Genomic DNA, 18450 nt, shown 5'->3' on the forward strand with positions numbered 1-18450 from the left:
GTCGAAACTCGATTGTAAATATAACAAAATGGCGGCGGCTTCGTGATGCTTATTTTGCTCTTCTGCACCTCCATCCCTCCTTCTTTTTGCTTTTTTATTTGCGCGCGCAGCGCGGCCAGTGACACCTATTTTAAGCGCGCGCTATTTGAATAGCCTACTTTGAGCTTTGAGATTGTTGCTGCTGATTTGAACTAATTTTCTAAAAGATTAAACGTACAAGTCAAATTTTTACCATCACAGATTTTAAAAATAATTTTTTAATCCCTCGCAAGTGATAAGTATTCAAGAACCATGGGTTACGAACTATTTTTTTCAACTAATTACAAATTTTTTAAACGCACTAAAATCAGGATTATTATTTCAACGTGTTTCAATAATTTAAAATCAGAAGAAAAAAAAAGTTATAAAAATTTATCCACTGTCCGCTGTATACGGAAGTCCGGTCACGACATACTTTGGATTTCATCATTCTGATGAAGAGAGCACGGTGTAAGATATACGTGAAGTTATGTGTAGTAATTATAGTAATCACTACTAAGTAGTGCCATATGGTCGATTTTATTAAACCATATAAGTAGAATATCTATACTTTTGGAGGTCAAATTTTGGGTAAAAGATAAATTGTGCACTTGTCACAAATAGCACAATCCATGTCATCTTTATATATTCTAATTATTCGATTAGTTGCGGCTGGTTTATAATTGATTACATGGCTCTACTAAAAGTAATAATAATTATTTGGATCAGCGTCATCTAGCGGTCGTCATTTTTTCGCCGCGAAAATTTCGCGAAAAGTGGCTCTTAAAATTCTGAGTCAGAGCTTTAGGACCTAGAGCCATTTAATCAATTATAAACCAGCCGCAAAAGTTAATGTATGTATGAAATTAATATATAAATGTATGTTGAATAAATCTTTTTTCTACGTAACGATATAACAATTATAAGCTGTACTTAAGTAGATAAAATAGAAACCGTCTGCATTGCAACTTATTGTTGTGTGCGCGCTTTCGTGCACTTGTACGTGTGCGTTTGCATGTAGATAGAATTACTGTAAGTGTGTATGTGTGTAAGTCTGTAAGACGTAAGATCGATATTCGATATACTCATGCAAATACATATATACAACGTTCAGGTAGGGCTAGGTAACGCAAAAAAACAGCGTCGGTCTCGCTGGCAAGCAGGAGCAGGCTCATTGTAACAACAACAATTTCCGCGCGTTTTTGCATTACTAAAAGTAATCGAAGTTTGAGCGAATAGTGCGTGGGTTTCAGAGCAACGAACTGGACGTTCAAGCCGAGACGAAAATGTCTAACCAGGTGAAAGGCAGTGGTTGGCCCAGGAGGTCCAGTAACAGTTCGTTCGAGGGAAAGTTGCCAGCTAACCCCTCTGTCACCATCAATCGGACGATTAACTTGTGAGTACGGAAGTGCATCTCGCGTTTATGGAGAATGTTGGCGATTTTTGTTCACTTAAACATATTATTATTGTGTATTGAAACTTTAGTCATCTTGTTAAAATCGTCTGGGGTTTGTTTATCTAGTATCTAAGGCTAGTTGGGTGAGGTATTTGTGAACAAAAGTGAGGAAACTCCGAAATTTTTGCGGAAATTTTTCATTTAGGGAGGATTAGAAAGGACTGTTTGAATACCTGTATGTTATAACCTAGGATTGTAAATTGTAAGCTTGTCTACATTTCCTATTGGGTTGTAATATAAATACTCATGTTTTTTTTTATGTATTGTATAATAATGTTCAATGAATTTTTAGCCACGCAAAATATTTCAGCAAACTTCAAATTTTTTGTCAATCTCCAAAAGTATCTGTTTGTTTAAAATTTATATGTACTCGTTTTACCTACGTAACATTATAATTGTAAAGTGATGTTTTTCTCTTATGTTGATCAAGATTTGATAAAACAATGTACACTAATAGCTCTGCGTAGTCCTATGTAACCAAGCACATTGCATTTTTCTAATTTGTTTATATTTTTATATGGTTTGGAAAAAAATATTTGTGATTAATTATGTTAGTGCTTGGAAAAATTAAAAAAAAAAAATATTTGATGAATTTTTTAAACTTATAAACTTAACGAATGAAAAAAAACAACTGATTTACTGTAGATATCCTTTGACAAACTATAAATTCGGAACAAAAGAGCCACTGTTTGAAAAGGATCCGTCCGTTCCGGCTCGATTTCAACGTATGAGAGATGAATTTGACAAAATTGGCATGCGCAGAAGTGTTGAAGGAGTTCTGCTTGTCCATGAACACGGATTGCCTCATGTGTTGATGCTTCAACTTGGTACAACTTTCTTCAAACTGTAAGTTCAATGTACTGTTTTCATGTGTTGAACTAAAAAAGAAAAAAAATCATACACAAAAGTCATTAAAAAATTTTCTTATTTTTAGACCTGGAGGAGAACTCAATGCTGGAGAAGATGAGGTGGAGGGCCTAAAGAGGCTCTTGACAGAGGTAACAGTCATGTGAAATCTCATGCTACTTATATTGGAGTAGCTAGGAGTTTTTGTATCTCGCAAATCGGTTCATGTGTCTAATTGTTTAAAATAGGAAACTTTTGAATGTAATTGCGTTTTCATTTCAGTTCAATGTATACATCTATGTGAATCATTGTAACTAGAACTGTAACGCACTATTGAAAACCAATTAACGTCATTAATTACATGTGTCACACATCGAGACACCTCAATGTTTCCAATTTATAAAAATGTTAATACATAATGGTACACAATTTTACAAGAAACACACAGTGGTTTATGGGTTGTGTTCAATATCTGTAGGCGTCATACATTGATATGTTGTTTCAGTGATCCCATCGTAACCACATATTATGTAGCTTCTATGCGAAATTTTTTTCTTCTGTATTGATTTCAAGGAACATAATTTGTTAAATCTGTAAATTAATGTGTACTTAAAAAATTATACCTAATTATTTGAAATCATGAAAAAATTCATGTTCAATTATAGATTCTTGGAAGTCAAGATGGTGTAAAACAAGATTGGTTGATAGAAGACACAATTGGAAATTGGTGGAGACCAAATTTTGAACCACCTCAGTATCCTTACATTCCACCACACATAACAAAACCAAAAGAACACAAAAAATTGTTCCTAGTTCAACTGCAAGAAAAAGGTAGATATTTAAAATTTATTAAAAAAAGGAAATACATAGTATGTAACCACTTGTATCAATTTTTTAGCTGTTGTTGCGGTACCAAAGAATTATAAGCTCGTGGCAGCTCCTTTGTTTGAATTATATGACAATTCTCAAGGATATGGACCAATAATATCGTCACTTCCACAAGCTCTTTGTAGATTTAATTTTATATACATGTAAAAAAAAATTGTAAAAATTTATTTATTAGGTATAATTACAATCGCATTGAGATTAATTATTGGCAAAAAATCAATTTATTTCTTGGATGTAACAGTTCTCAATAAATCTTTTTTATAAAAAAAATTTTCATTTTATGTTTTCAATCTAACTTCAAAAAATTTTGTTAATACAAAACTCGTGTCTCACGTGGCATCTCATTTCAACATTCAAAATGGCGTTAAATGTGACAGTGAAAAACGTATAAGTACTGAGTCTTTATAGCACTGAACTTTAAGTTATATTTCAACATGTGTTCAAGAGATTCTACTGTGATGTATGAGGTACTTGATGATTAAAAAAATATTATTTTTAAAATACAGTGGTACTGTTGGTATAAACGTTTATTTTACAGTTGCAAAAAGTTCAAGATGTAATACAACACATTAATCACCGAATTGGTGTACTACAAAAAAAGCTTGCACAAAAATTAGAGATTGAGAATCGAGAGTCATTAGAAATAGAGTTAGAAGATGCCAAAAAAGTATTAAAGAGAAATGAAGAACTATTGAAGAAATTGCGCAAAGATAACACCAAAACTTTTATAATTGTTGCTTGTATAATATTTGCATTATTCTTAATATTTGGCTTGTATAACATAATTTTTAATCCATACTAACGGCATTTTTATAATTATTATATTTTTGTAAGATTATATATTTTAATATAACCTCAAAATATTTCTACCAGAGTTGTAAATATAGTTTTTTTTACAGTTTTATATACTTTATGAAATAAAATTTATACAAAGTACCACATGGTTTTGTTACTATATAATATTAATTTATTATTTTTTTTACAAAAATTATAAACATATGTGAATGTAATAAACTTTAAAAATATTTATTAATAACACTTATCTAGTAATATTAGATTTGTGCACTTTAAGCTCAAATTATTGATACTTTGTGTTTACATTAAATGCATTTTTGGAATTAGTTGATACAGTTTACATTAATTATGCCAAGAGGTCATATTGAGGGGCTCCTGCTTGACGACTTTGCAAATATTTAACATGTATTTCTGCATCCAGATAACTACCCTTTACTGATTCATCTTCTTGCATAGCTGTTCTCCATTTCAACTGGTAAAAACAATTGAACAGTTTAATTTAAATTCATTGTAAATACAAAACGGTAAAATAACTTACCAATCTTGAAAACCTATCTTGAGGAAGAACGAATTCTTTTCCTTTCAAAATTCGTAAGACATCAGCTCTCTCACACCATGGCCAAATCATTAGATCCAGCATGCCAGGCTGGCTACCTCCAAAGAAGGGAGTCCCTCTCTTATTGAGTTCCCTTTCAAAAATTTCTAAGCCTTTCAGAACTTCATCAAATAGGTCTTTGTTGACAGTTTTATCTATTAATAACTACAGTAACCATAAAAATTCATCAAGTGTATCACAAATAATATACATTGAGTCATCATATTGTACAGATAGTTACTTTGTACATAGAAGTGATGAAATCATTAAATCTTTCTGTCAGCAGTTTATCTTTAGCCTTGGTCAATGGATTTGTAGGTAGCAAGCGATGTTCAGGATAAGCCTCGTCCAAATACTCAGCAATTATCAAACTTTCATAGAGAGTATCTCCGTTTTCAAACTCAATACAGGGCACCTTGCCTAGTGGGCTCTTTTCCTGCAGCCACTCTGGCTTTTGACTCAAATTGACATAAACCACGTCATAACTGATTTAAAAAGAAAAAAAAAATAAAACACTTTTCGTTGCGTCAGTAAAAATAATAATATTATTTATGCATAAAAAAAATAATCAGCATTGAAAAAGGCGGAAAAAACTTCTTGTACTCATCAACTGTTTGAAAAGTAAATCCTGATGCATTGGAGCAACCCGGTAGAGGCAATAAAGTTTTTACCAAGGACTTTTTTTTATTACATTGTAATATACACATGTATGAAACCACGCCGTACACCTTAATGTTTATCTCAATGAAACTTACGGAATTTTCTTGGCATCAAGGACGAGGTGAATCCTTTGAGCATATGGACAAAAGCGCATACTGTAGAGCCGGAGTTTTCCTTTCCCCAAAGGCGGTGCCTTTGAGCCTGTAGCATGGATAAGTATGAAAAGTTGACATGTTATTAATTTATCGAGTAAATAAACATAATCTTTATCCGTGCGGCATGTAACAAATATCAAACTATTCTTGCATATTACTCAAAACTCTTTGAGACTTACCTACTGTCAAGTGTTTACTACTGCCCATATTTGATTGTACTTATACGACTGATGTTTTTTTTTATTCTATAAAAAAAACAAGTGAAAATGACAGATGAGCTTCGAAGTTGAACAATGAAAAAAAACTGCTCTGATTATTTTGACTCTCGTTGGTTTCGTTGGAAACCTCAGTTATATTAGCGACTCTAATTTATGCATAACACGTTTGTCGAAATTTTGTTGTTGACGGTTTCCTTTTTTTATAAGTAATAATATAAATATGTGCCCCTCTATGCGACCGTGCGACGTAGTCGGTATCGGTAGTCGGCGTTTACATACACAAACACAAACTCGGTACCTATATATACTTAAGTTAAAAGGGTTAGGTGTATTACAAAAACGAAATCAGTTAGGTTGAGTCTGCATTTTTTTGTCTCTCGAAGCATCATGATTGCAATTTTTTGCGCATTAATTGTTGTTTATATTTTTCATAAGAGTATCAATTATTTGTAAGATTATATACATTGTGTTCCATTAATAATCAGTATGCATATATGTTTCTTAATTTCAAATGTTTTAATTAGATTTTTTTATTATTACGGCAAAATATAAGATACATCAACTGAGTTTTAAATTATTGATTATTGTAATAATATCTTATACTACTTTGGAGGTATGTAGAGTCATAAGAAATAAATTTTTTTTATTGAAAACATACGTCAGTGATTTTTCATTCAAAGCTTACTTTTTTTTCGCTTATTATATAGGTAAGTCCTATATTATATATATCTCTCTTCATGATTATTTACTGATAATACGTCCTTTGTTTCATCGCGAAACGCAATTGTCTTCATAAAATTTAAGTATTTAATATTACTGAGAAAAGCACAATACAATACTTACCGTTACCGGTACTCATATATTATTTTCACCGGTACTTCCATTCGAATCATTAATATCTAATAAACAACATTAATTGGAGCACCGATAGAGGTAAAAATGTTAATTAAATTAAAAAACACTGAAACATCTTTATTTATCTTTGAATAAAATTAAGTGCAATATGGAATTTTAAATCTTTTAAATGTTTTTTTCTCTTAATTAAAACTCAACATGCCTAGTACGATTGAAATAAAATTAAAAAAATTCGTTTCTCGAATCAAAGAGCTGCGCTCTTGGTAACCATATAGTCGCACACCCTGAAAATGCTTACGAGCAGTTGGAATAGTAGAAACAACAAGGTACGTGTACTCTTATGGTAGAATATTCATTGTAACCAACAGTCAAGGTAGCACGTAAATAAAATTCTACTACTCGTGTTTGTAAATGAAAAATTTTTACTTACTTAAATTTTATTTTATTTTTTTTCTCTGTAAAACAGTGTAATTTTTGATTTAATATACATAAGTACACACGTACCATACAATGAAATGACTTGCAACTAAATTGTGTACTACAAAAAGAAAATTTTTTTTTATATTATTAAACAGGGTGTAAGTAATTTCTACTTATAATAGTAGTCGCTCGAAATTACAGTTTTTAGATAAATAGAAAATGTAAAAAAAAAAAAAAAAAAACTTGCTGAAAGGGGGTGAAAGGAGTGTTGGTAATAAACTCACCAGAATAAGAAAGTTTCAAAGCAATAAACAACGTCAGCACTTTTTTCATCTCCAATATTCAACAAGTCGGATCGCTATTTTGTCGTATGCATAAAAAAAAAAAAAAAAATCAGGTAAAAAAAGCACCCTCCAGCCGAAATGTTTGCTTTTCATAAATTAAAATATACCTCATCAATGTAAAGATTCACAGTAAAACCAAACGTAAGATTGGGGAGATCAATTTAACCGCCAGACTGATCCACAATTACCCGTAAAATTCGGGCACAGACGAAAATCCAGTGCTTGCAAGCTCATCGCGTTTTCCCACCGAAAATAATTAATCCATCAAAAAGTATACAATTACCACGACACACCACATATCTCAAACATCTTCCCGCGTGAACGAATACACACGCGATCACCCTTTTCACCCCTTGCTGCGCATAAAGCGTACCAATAAATCCAGCCCTTGCACGAAAAAAAAAAAAAAAAAACCCTAAACCAAGTAGGCCCTCCAGATAACGAATCTCGTCGCAGGTCGTCGCTTTCGCGCAAACGGGTTACACATAGAGTCTTTACCCACACCGCGAACGAAAAAGAAGGAGCGAACCGAAGGAAGGAAGGAAAAAACAAAGGGGTCGTGTGTGGCGTTAAGTAGTAGAGGCACGGCAATATGGCGCGAGCCGGGGAAAAGAGGGTAGCCGGGGCAGGTGAAGAACCAAAACACCAAAGGAAGGAAGGAAGGAAGGAAGGAAGGAAGGACGGAAGGACGGAAGGAAGGAAGGAAGGATAAGATATACACACAGGCGTCGGCAGCAGCGCTCGTTTCGCATCTGCGCTGGAGGGAGGGCCCGAAAGCAAAGAGAGGGTGGGGAGAGCTTGCAGAGCTTTGTGCTTTGCTCGCAGGGAGGGCGATCGGCGCTGATTGGCCCCGTCATCGATTAGCCCCCGCGGCTAGCCGAGCTTTACTCTTCTCTCCAGTGCCGCTCACCCGCGCGCCTGTCATAATAAATACAACGAAAACAAGACCTCGGTCTCCCGTTCGCGGCTTTGAGCTTTTCTTTTTTTTTTTTTTTTTTTTCTATACCGTGTCCGGCTGTTCGACGCGACGTATGTATTATACCTGTACGTTTTATTTCCACCGCTTCGGAGTGGTACGATATTGCTTTGCCTATATACTTTTGGCTTCGATTTTTCACTTTTCTGTAACCCCTTCAGCTTTTACTTTTATTTCATCGTTCCACTTTGAATCGAACAATTTGGAGCCAGAAAGCTCCTCTGCCTTTTAAAAATAACGTTAGTGCCATCGAATTGAAGCATACATATTATGTAGACTATAACTTTCGGAGGAATAACCAATAAGCCAAAAGCATTTAGCAACGAAAAAAGTTGTTTCTCTCTCTCCCCCGCGCTCATTAGAGATCGGGAGAAACTGGCCCTCGTCGACTCTCACAAAGCCCTTTCTCGAGTTAGGCGTGTATAGGTGGCCGCACACGGATCGGATTTCCCCGGAGGGGATTTTCCCGTAAGCTCCGCCTTGTTTGGGGCTCGGCGTCGCGCCGGGCGCCATTCGGTATCCCGTGGCAACGCTGGTTCCCGGCCGCCAATCCCCGAAGCCCCCACACCTCTTTCTCCGCGTTGCGTTGTACACCGTCTCCTCCCCGTGCGTGCATCCGAGCTTTTGCGAGTACATAATATTATATACGTATAGGTGCAAGCTCTCGTTGCTGTTTTTCCTCGGAAGTCTTTCGTTTGCGTTGCGCTTGCTTTTCCTCCCCCGATTTTCCCGGGATATTAAGGCAGCAACGGAGTAAGTGTAGAAATGAAACTACCTACTTTTCTCTCGCAATTTCACAACAGAGTGACTCGAACTCACAGGTACATCGTGACATCCACGCAGGACATTTGTGTGTCTTTGCTACTTGGATTTACGGTTAAAAGACAATAAACTGTTGCAAGAGGATAAAAAAAAGAAGAAATTTCATCATCTCATTTTGTTTCAGCGAATACTGGTATGCTCCGTACAAAGGATATAATATACTCGTTTTATATTAACGAGGACATTGGTGATTAAGTGAATGACTGTAGTCAGTGCATTATACTGTTGAATTACAAGGATTGCGTAAGGATATCAAGGAGAGTCCAAGGGAAAGTGTGTACTTATTCACTTGTCTGTATAGGTAATGATAAGAGTTTTATTGTGTCTTGGATGATCCGTGAAAATTCGTTGGATTAAAAAAGTAAAGGAAGGAAAACATGTTACATGATTTGAAGAGTTGAAGAAAACGAGACGATTCATTTGAACTGAAATTTTATTTATGAACGATGAATCACATTTATTTCATATTAATATGGACACTATTAAGATATACGAACATGGTATCATCGCGATGACGAATAATTCGCCATTTCTGTTCCAACAATGACACAACGTCTTTGGAATGATATCTTTGGGTAATTTTTTTTAAATGTCTTTTTATCGCTCAAGGAGATTCAATATATCTCGACAGAGTTAAAAACGCAATCATTATTTACAACAAATACATTTTTCTTTCTTTTTTTTCCCTTTTTTTAAATTATATTCATGTCTCTTATACCTATGCTAGACTCCATGTTGCTTCTCGATTTTCCATTACATGATAAATCGATCCCAAAGTACGTAATTATTGCTAATCGCGCGTTACATTCACAAAAAGTATTTTCATCTTCTCCCCATCGCGAACTTACATTTATAATCATACACATGTTTATCGATGGAAAACAACAGAACAAAGAACAAAAACTCATTGTTTTATACACCGAAACGAGAGTAAAATGAAAATGTATACGTAAACATTCGTAGATGATTTTAATGGATTTCGCTTCCTTCGCAATTACACGGGTACTCTCTTTGGTATGAATAACGTGTTTAATTTATTTATTTTTATTGTTGTTAAAAAAAAAAAAAAAAAAAATCAATCACTCGCACAGCCATTTATACACGCCGAACAAAGACTAGATCCTCTAAACGCAGCTATATATACGCTACACATAAAAACACCCTATCTACATTCGGTATGCCGATCTCGCCCTCGCGGCCTTGGACGGCTTTTCTGCTTGACTTTTTTTTCTTCCTTTTTTTTTTTTACTCCAAAAGCATACCAGAGCAACACAAATAATACAGTTCAGAGATAAATGTGTATATGAGAGCGTTGTTATTAATCTCCTGTTGGTCCAATACCGCGAAGTCAAAGAGGCGATCATCTAACCGATAATACAATACAGTTTATTCTAATAATGCTTAGGTCTTGGGTGTTTTGTTATATAATACAGCATACGACTTAGGAATTACACGACATATCGTATTATGTACGCGACGATCGCCATCGAAAGAGATACGTCGCAATTATTTACTCGGGACTTGGGGAATGTTTACGTGATGATGTTTTTTTTTTTTATCATCATTATCGACATTATCGAAGGAAACTTGCACGATACCTACATCATCTTATCGATCTACAATAATAGTTTTTTTTTTTTTTTTTTTTTTTCTTCGTTACATATACTATAATTTTTTTTCCATTTGGTTTATTAATCGTTACATACATATAATATATATGTATATTACACGTTCCTTGCACTTTGTGTTGCTCGATTTGATTTTTTTTGGTTACAATAAGCTGCTCCTGGCGCGCTTTTTATTTACCATTATTATTTTTTCTTCTTCTTTATGATATACATAACAATTAATCATCGTTACAAAGGAGTTTGAAGTGATTTCCATCGACGAGCGTCGGATACAGCTATTTTTGTGTGTTCGATTGCGCAAAGGACAAAATAATTAACCGTGCGACCACGGAGTGCGTATTTTCACACGATATGGTTAAATATTGTAATTTTTGCTCGTTATCTCTTGAAAAAAAAACAAAAAAAAAAAAAAAAAACCTTTCAGGTACCTTGGATGAAATTACACATGATACACGTGAAGTACAATCCGACGCCCGTCCGATCGATCATGCATATACATTTATAATATAATATATATACTTACCGGCACATATATCACTCGATGCGCGCTTAAAATTTATTTTTTCCTCGCTACAATACAATATATGTATTTATTTACAACGTGTTAAACAGACATACATACACTCGTACATCCAATGTATTGTTATTATTCCGTGTCTCCCTGTGTTCTTCTCTCCGTTATACATGACCTCTGTATAGGTGCAAAGGGATTCCTCGTATATCCGGTATATATATATAAATACACACATTATACAAGAAGGAGGAGAAGAAACGTCGTTTCAGGTGTACATTAACTGCAATCACTTTAGCGTCCAATGGTTCGTATATTATAAATTCGTATCACTTATGGCACACGCAGAACATATCTCAAGTGGGACAGGGGGTTGTAGGGTTTGCACGCGCTCGTATAACAATTATGTACATGCACATGGGCGTCGGGGGGGGGGAGTAAATTAACGCGGCGAAAGTCAGTTGGACCGTTCGGATGAGTGTGAGTGGGAACAATTGATATGGGGTCAGTATTGCCTTGATCACTGAGGGCGTTTTCGGCCGTCAAGGTTTCCTCGGCGCTAAAAAATCCATCACGAGCCTTCCTCCTCGACAACGCGTTGGTGTCAGCCATATGGTAAGCCTTGGAAATAATACAAGAAACAAAAGGAGGGTGAGAGGGGGAAAAGATAAGAGCCTCGTTCGTTCAGCGAGGAGTTCCGAGAGCGCCCCAGTGCTCGGCGCTGGGTCATGCGTAGTGGGGGTAGCTGCCGAGGTGGGGCGGCACGTGTCCGGTGGCCGTGTGGTGTCCGGCGTAGAGGTTGGCTCCGGGGCTCGTGGACCAGTAGCTCGAGGCAGACTGAAACAGGCCACCCGGAACGGAGACGGACACCGAGGCTGCCGGCGGTGGCATGAGGTTGAGCTTGGCGTGCCCGTAACCGGACATGAACAGCTCGCTCTGGTACTTGTAGGCAGCGGGGTCGGCGGCAGCCGGTTGCGTTGCCGCCGCCAAGCCCTGGAAGTCGAACTTGTACGCGTACCTCTTCCCGTGCACCTTTGTCATTATGTTTTTGTCGTAGTAGTACCTGTAATTTCGTCATTCATTTTCAATTTTTTTTTTCTTTTTTTTTTTTTTTTTTTTTTTTTTTCTTCTTCCCTCCCACAACTGTGAGTGGTTTTTTCAATGTTTCGTCTGACCTAAACGGCGTATTACTACTTCGGTTCTCATAGTATCGCGTTTTTCCTCCTATACGTGTACAAATTTCAACTTGGAAAAATCCTATTAAGTATTTCAAAGTTCTTGATGTGCAACCAGTTGACAAAGTGCAAATATTTCACTCGTTATTGTACAATATTACTTTTTTTACTGAAAAAAAAGGATTATCGCAAAAAGTCACTTTACGTTACTTCTTTACTTATTTCATTTGTTATAAATTTCTATTACCATTCAAATATTTAGTATTTTAAAAAATACTAATCTACACGAAAAAATTATAAATGACCTCTATTTCATTGTTATTTTTTTTACTGTTATAAATTTCACCCTCTTCGGTACGGTACAACTATTTCTATCACTTCTCTATACACCAAGAGAAAGAAAAAAATAACGAAATTGACTGTGCTACAATGGTAATCTGGTACTGTTCAATCGTCTAGAGATTTTTACTATTTGAACAATAATTTTTATCGTAAGTACACAATGACTCTTACTGTTAGCGCAATAGAATTTACTGTTCAGAATGGTATAAATTATTAAATTGCCAAAAGTAAAAAGTATACCTGGACCCTAGATTTTACCATTCTAGCACAGTAATTTTTATCATGTTTTTTTTTTTCTCTCTCAGTTTAGTTATATTTTCACAAACTTTGACGAATAGTGATGATTTTTGCAATTTGAAATTCGTAGCCACAAGTTGACATCTCCTTGATTACCGCGACCAGAAATCGTACGTCAAAATCCCGCGTCCCAACCGGGGCAAGCAGAATCGTCTCGTTTATTAGTTTGTCGGTGGGAACTCGATAACCCCGACAGCGCGCGGATTCTCTCCGACTGTCTCGCAATTTTTCGAGCGCCCCGTTTCACGGACTCGCATCGGGTCGGGCAAAAGAGCGATTATCGGCGGGTCGACCGATGCAAGAGAGAGGGAGAGAGACAGAAGTCGATAACGTAATCAGGGAATCTGATCGAAAAATAATAGACGCGCCTCCGTTTCCTCTCTCTCTCCCCCACTCGGCTGATTGAAATTTCTATCTCTCTCTCTCTGTACCAGTCCGTGTATGGATTCCCCTTCCTTCCAGCAGCGAGGAGTCACCCCCGTGAAAACTGCTCTTTCCATTACTACACTCCCGCTTCTCGGCTCGACCCTCTTTTATTTTTGCTCTCTCTCTCTCTCGTTCCTCCCACCGACATTTAACGAGTCATTTTCCCTTTTTTTTTTTTTTTCCTGTTCCATGCTTGCTTTTTAAAAAAAAAATTTCGTTTTTGTTTCCATCCATCGGAAAAAACGAATCGAGACCCTCCCGCGAACCACCCAACTGAATTTGCAATTATCCTGCCTCTAGAGTAATATCCCATTTTTGAACAAATCTCTAGAGATAAATGAAAAAGGTATAGGTGCGTACACTCACCTCAGGGCCCTGGACAATTTGTCGTAGTTCATGTTGGGCTTGGACTTGCGCTCGCCCCACCGCCTCGCCACTTCGTCCGGATCGGTCAGCTTGAACTCGCCGTTCGTGCCCTCCCACGTGATGCAGGCCGCGTTGCTCGAGTCCGACAGCAGCTCGAGCAAAAATTGCCAGAGCTGGATTTGCCCGGAACCTGAGCTTGCCAGTCTACTGCTCGTCGCCCCGAACATCTGATATGGATCTGCAACGGGAACATTTTTTTTTCATTTTACCAAACGAAATAACTTTTGGTAAATTTTTTTTTTTTTTTTTTTTTCTATACGAATAGACCGTTTGGTATAAAAAAAATAACAATAGTAAGCTCCGAATCTAATGGGGTCATGTCGTTAGTGTTTTTACGGTTCACAAGGTGTTGGAAAAATACCTCATTATATAGATAAAAGTTATTATTGTGTGCTCCGTAAAATCATTGCAGGTCAAGTACGATGTAAAATTAAAAAAAAAAGGATGAAATCACTCCAAACGCGATACTCGTTCTTACGTATATTAATCGAAGGGAAGCTCGCACGGGGATCATCCATATCCTGCAGATCCGCGACAAAAGTGAACTAATTCAGCTCGGCACTCGAGCAGTGGAAAATTAGCAGCGATGGATCGCAGACACAGTTTTAACGGTGTATACATGTACGTATATATACCGGGCTCTCAAGTATCGTCGGGTGCACTTGTGTGTTATACTGGGACGCAAGACGAGCTCGCGATGAAAGCCCATGGCGGTGGGGTTGTGGCGTAGAAGGGGTATTTAACGACTCTCGGGGAGAAAAGAAAAAATAAAAAAAAAAAAAAGAAAAGAAAAAAGAAAAAAGAAGGTACAGGGCTCGAAAATTATTGCGATCCAAACGAACCTCTATTCTATTGTGGTAACGGGGGGAGGGGGAGAGAGAGCTGTGATTATATCCTTTGTGCTAGTGAGCGAGAGGACACTCCAAGAGAGAGAGAGAGAGAGAGAAACGAGTCTAGCTGCGACGGCGGTGATGACGCATTGTAAAGCCTTTTAAGGGTGCAGGGACTGCACGGCGTTGAGGGAGCTTGGCGCTCGGTGCTGTACACTTTTGTGGGGCACGTCAGAGTTGCACTGGATAAAGAGAAAGAGGTGGAAGGGTGCGGGGGGGTTCGTGTTTGTGGGGCCTGATGATTCCGGGGAAAGTTTTTTACTGATGCTTTTTTTTCAAGACAAGAAGGTAAAGTCACACGAGACAGAGAGGCCAAGTTGGTATGTAACGATTATGAGAGCTTTCAGAGCTACATGTGGCTCAGCTTGATGAGTGATCTTACCGATGATGTATAATATCATCGACGTTTAAAAATACAATATTTTGCACTAATTTTTCATCGCCAGTCTATTAATAAATGAACATTCATTTTATTTTAATGGCTTATATCATCCACTGGTTTATTTTCTTATTGTCGACGGTGTTTTTTTTTATCAACTGCATTTGCTTCATGACAATTTCAATACAACGAACAATTAAGCAGATTCTTGTACAATAACTTGTACGTGGGGCGTAATAGGTTGAATATTTTTAACAATGAATATTCATTGAGATAGTGGTGAGTGATTTTTATAGTGTAATAACTTTTGTGAAATTAAAATGCTTAACATTTCAGAAATTCACGTGATATGAAAAAGATGTTTTTTTTTTTTTTTTTTTTTTTTTTTTTTTTTTTTCAAAGTAACTGAAAACATGAATTAAATTATTTTACTCTTTGGCAAGTATGGCAGAGATAAGGATTTGTCAATTAACAGTATTGGGTTCAAATGTCTAACATATCTCAATAAATTTATTTAAAAACTGTTTTCACCTACTACATGTTTTTTCGAAAAAAAGTATTCTCTTTCCTTTTTTTAATTACCGTGAGTCAATTGTGGAATTTTAAATCATACCTAGCAAATGCTTTCGTAGAGTTCAACATCTTAGTAATTCAACGTCCAAGGTATTGAAAATATTTAGAGTTTTTAACTCCTTACGAAAATTAATTGATTTTTGTGGAATATTTTCGTCGATTGTTAAGTAGTAAAAAAAAAAGAAAAAAAAAAAAAAAAAAAAAAAACATAATGAATTATTGACAATGTTTCCACGCTGATGACAATTTTCAGTACATTAGCTCTAAAACAGTAGCGGGTGGGTCGCTGTCTGGCGGATCCTCTCGTATCGTTATGATTCAGATGTAAAGGACTCGTAAAAAAGGGTCATCATTTGGGGGCTTTTTACGCTGGCTCTCGGATAAATGGGCCGTTGCGGCAAAAAAAAAGGGACGTCCTGGAAGGGGAAGAAAAACTCGAAAGGGGAAGAAGCTCCGAAATCAGGGGCAATTCGCCAGAGAAGCACATTTCCGAGCGATTATGATTGCTAGCAGATGAGAAGTGGGAGGACGAGTGCAATCTTTCTATTTCATTTTTCCTCCGTACACTTTTTTTTTCTTAGTACATACATTTTTTTGTACCTTTCTCGATTATTTTGATACTGTGCGGTTGTTTGGAAAAATTGGTTTTACAACGAGGTACGTACCATTATTTGGTTGTTTTTCCAAAATGGCCCCTATTTTGTTGTTGTTGCTTATTTACATTTGAATCGAAGTAATTATACGAGTAAAGTAATCTCGTTTTTCATACCATTGTAAATGGCACGGAATTGAGCTGTCCGCGTTAGTAAGATGTGACTCGGAGAGACTTCGTTTACACCGAGCGTTTGAGTCACGCGTTAATTATGCCAAATTACCCGATTTGGGTTGAATGATGAAAATAAAAAAAAAGCAAGGAAACCGTTGTTAAGACCAAAATACTCTTATTTCCGCGGCCGTTGTAGACAACGGAGCGCGTACCGGGACTCTGCTCATTTTGCCTTGACTCTGATGGCCACCACCGCACATCCACCAGTTATCTACCGAACATACGCGAAACCCCGGACCTCAAAGGTCGCGTTGCTCTCCCCCGCTTGCATGAATGCTTTTGCTGGCTCTGCTGCTGTTTCCACCCCCCCCCCCCACAACCCAGTGATCGGCCGTCGATCGAACGGTAATTCACTTGCAAGTTAATAGAGCGAGGAAGAGAGGAGGGATGGGAGGTGCGCCTGTTTATCTGACAACTCGAGCGCGCGACGACCGAGCCGATGAGCTGAAATTACGAAAATACATACTCTTGCGAGTTTTTAACTGTATCCATGCCCGTGTATAATTTACAAAGTTGGTTCTCGCTTCGACGAACCAATGGTACATATGTGTATATTTATTGGCGATCGATGTAAAACTCGGCGATTGTATGGAGTCGATTTTTTAAATTGCTCACATGTCAATAGGTGTATGACGGTTGTACATCAATCGAGGGGGCGATTTTTAGGCGTGGCGAGGATACAATGGCAAGCAAGCGTCGAAGGAGGAATCGATGCGGGAGTGAAGGGTCGATTATATACCTATACATCGGGGGAGTGGGGAAGCAGGCGTGCATGTACGTAATCGTCAGAATTTGAGTTTGCGGCCGTCCTCTGTGCGCAATCGCGTGTAGGTGTGTGTGGGTGCTACTCCAGCACGATCGTCACGTTTCGTTACACGTGTAAGTAGTGGGAGGGGGCGATACGATTTTTACGAGCGTTCGTAGAAATGCTGGGTGTAAAAGCCCGATGATCGATGTGCTTTTGACTGGCAATTATTTTATGTTTTTTGGGAAAGACCGAGTACTCACTATAGAAACACGCAATAGAAACAGCTGCTATTCAACTGTAGGGGTTATCAACGAACTCTATATATACGTGACTTGCGTAAGTTATAGAATTACGCATCAAAGGTGAAAGGAGGTTTTAAAACTACACGTGTAATACGTGTGTCATACGTACCAGGCTGCCTGAGATGTGAATGCGAGTCCAGTGCTGATTTCGACAGACTACCACTGTATCCTGCAACAAAAAACAAAATTATTAAAAAACACTATTATTTCGATATACCTCTTTATGTCTGTGTGTGTGTGTGTGTGTGTGTGTGTGTATACCAGGAAACATTATGAATGGCTGTAAAGAAATTTTTCTTTTAAGTATAGAGTGATTTAAAGGAGCAAGAACCGAATTCATGAGAGACCGACTCCTGGAGCTGCAGTTGTCAGTGTACCGAAAAAATGAGATAAACAAGGGGACGGAAAAAAAAGTATATACTCTTGGAACAAGAAGCTCCCCCCCTTTCCAAAAGATGATTTGTACTTGGTATCACTTTCCTTGTTATTAAATTGCAAAGGAAAAACAAAAACCAAAGGTTTAAGCTCAGTATTTTACACGACTTGGCGATTTATTCAACGCTTGAATATCGTCATCAAATCGGTATTTGTTAAAAAACATTCTTATCTACGTATAGTATTTTTTTATTGCGATACGTTGTCTTGGACTTAAAAAATGTGCGTTTTATAAACACATCGCATATATACACATGAATTATAAGCTTCATTATAGATTCTCAAAAATGTTTTCACACAAGTAGAAAAAGATGACGAATGGTCAGACACACCTGCGCAATGTTCGTTCTCTCAAGTACTCTTGTTGGAACAAGGGTTTCTCCTACCTACCCCTGGAAAACTATATGTATCCAATAAACAGTACAACACAGGCATGAAATACTC

At 37.1% G+C, this 18450-nt stretch overlaps 4 protein-coding genes across 7 annotated transcripts in view; 2 read left to right on the plus strand and 2 right to left on the minus strand.

The window, feature by feature from the left end:
- The first annotated feature begins 1152 nt into the window (after positions 1 to 1152).
- Positions 1153 to 3597, plus strand: Cpsf5 (cleavage and polyadenylation specificity factor subunit 5). 2 transcript variants are annotated; one of them, XM_089591906.1, is made up of 5 exons: positions 1153 to 1414; positions 2120 to 2320; positions 2409 to 2472; positions 2986 to 3166; positions 3219 to 3597. In XM_089591906.1, the coding sequence occupies exons 1-5, from the start codon at positions 1305 to 1307 to the stop codon at positions 3353 to 3355; spliced, it is 693 nt and encodes a 230-aa protein (XP_089448032.1). In that variant the 5' UTR covers positions 1153 to 1304; the 3' UTR covers positions 3356 to 3597. The 2 variants fall into 2 exon arrangements, with proteins under 2 accessions (XP_089448032.1, XP_014210833.1); XM_014355347.2 differs by having other exon boundaries at positions 2986 to 3151; positions 3219 to 3595.
- Positions 3593 to 4074, plus strand: LOC106641101 (uncharacterized). The gene is made up of 2 exons (XM_014355348.2): positions 3593 to 3675; positions 3747 to 4074. The coding sequence occupies exons 1-2, from the start codon at positions 3643 to 3645 to the stop codon at positions 4008 to 4010; spliced, it is 297 nt and encodes a 98-aa protein (XP_014210834.2). The 5' UTR covers positions 3593 to 3642; the 3' UTR covers positions 4011 to 4074.
- Positions 4075 to 4274: 200 nt separating this feature from the next.
- LOC106641083 (pyrimidodiazepine synthase) lies at positions 4275 to 5886 on the minus strand. The gene is made up of 5 exons (XM_014355316.2): positions 5593 to 5886; positions 5354 to 5459; positions 4840 to 5083; positions 4542 to 4763; positions 4275 to 4475 (listed from the first exon to the last, which is right to left on the minus strand). The coding sequence occupies exons 1-5, from the start codon at positions 5618 to 5620 to the stop codon at positions 4350 to 4352; spliced, it is 726 nt and encodes a 241-aa protein (XP_014210802.2). The 5' UTR covers positions 5621 to 5886; the 3' UTR covers positions 4275 to 4349.
- Positions 5887 to 11612: 5726 nt separating this feature from the next.
- Ets65A (DNA-binding protein D-ETS-3) overlaps positions 11613 to 18450 on the minus strand; it is a 48970-nt gene continuing 42132 nt past the window's right edge. For all 3 annotated transcript variants that reach the window (XM_014355317.2, XM_089591959.1, XM_014355318.2), the window contains exons 4-6: positions 17681 to 17740; positions 13794 to 14031; positions 11613 to 12250 (exon numbers count right to left, since the gene is read on the minus strand). In XM_014355317.2, the coding sequence (XP_014210803.2) occupies positions 11914 to 12250; positions 13794 to 14031; positions 17681 to 17740 (635 nt within the window). In that variant the 3' untranslated portion in view covers positions 11613 to 11913. The remainder of the gene's footprint in view (positions 12251 to 13793; positions 14032 to 17680; positions 17741 to 18450) is intronic.

This window comes from Copidosoma floridanum, unplaced genomic scaffold, assembly GCF_036245765.1.
Source record: "Copidosoma floridanum isolate Cflo_tuat_1 unplaced genomic scaffold, Cflo_Japanese_pri ptg000014l, whole genome shotgun sequence".
Classification (NCBI taxonomy): domain Eukaryota; kingdom Metazoa; phylum Arthropoda; class Insecta; order Hymenoptera; family Encyrtidae; genus Copidosoma; species Copidosoma floridanum.

Coding starts and splice junctions, on each gene's coding strand:
- Cpsf5 (XM_089591906.1), top strand. CDS start 1,305: ATGTCTAACCAGGTGAAAGGCAGTGGTTGGCCCAGGAGGTCCAGTAAC. Junction 1,415..2,119: donor ATCAATCGGACGATTAACTT/GTGAGTACGGAA, acceptor GATTTACTGTAG/ATATCCTTTGACAAACTATA. Junction 3,167..3,218: donor AAAAGGTAGATATTTAAAAT/TTATTAAAAAAA, acceptor TCAATTTTTTAG/CTGTTGTTGCGGTACCAAAG.
- LOC106641101 (XM_014355348.2), top strand. CDS start 3,643: ATGTGTTCAAGAGATTCTACTGTGATGTATGAG. Junction 3,676..3,746: donor ATTCTACTGTGATGTATGAG/GTACTTGATGAT, acceptor TTTATTTTACAG/TTGCAAAAAGTTCAAGATGT.
- LOC106641083 (XM_014355316.2), bottom strand. CDS start 5,620: ATGGGCAGTAGTAAACACTTGACAGTAG. Junction 5,460..5,592: donor TAGTAAACACTTGACAGTAG/GTAAGTCTCAAA, acceptor TCCATGCTACAG/GCTCAAAGGCACCGCCTTTG. Junction 4,476..4,541: donor AAGATAGGTTTTCAAGATTG/GTAAGTTATTTT, acceptor TGTTTTTACCAG/TTGAAATGGAGAACAGCTAT.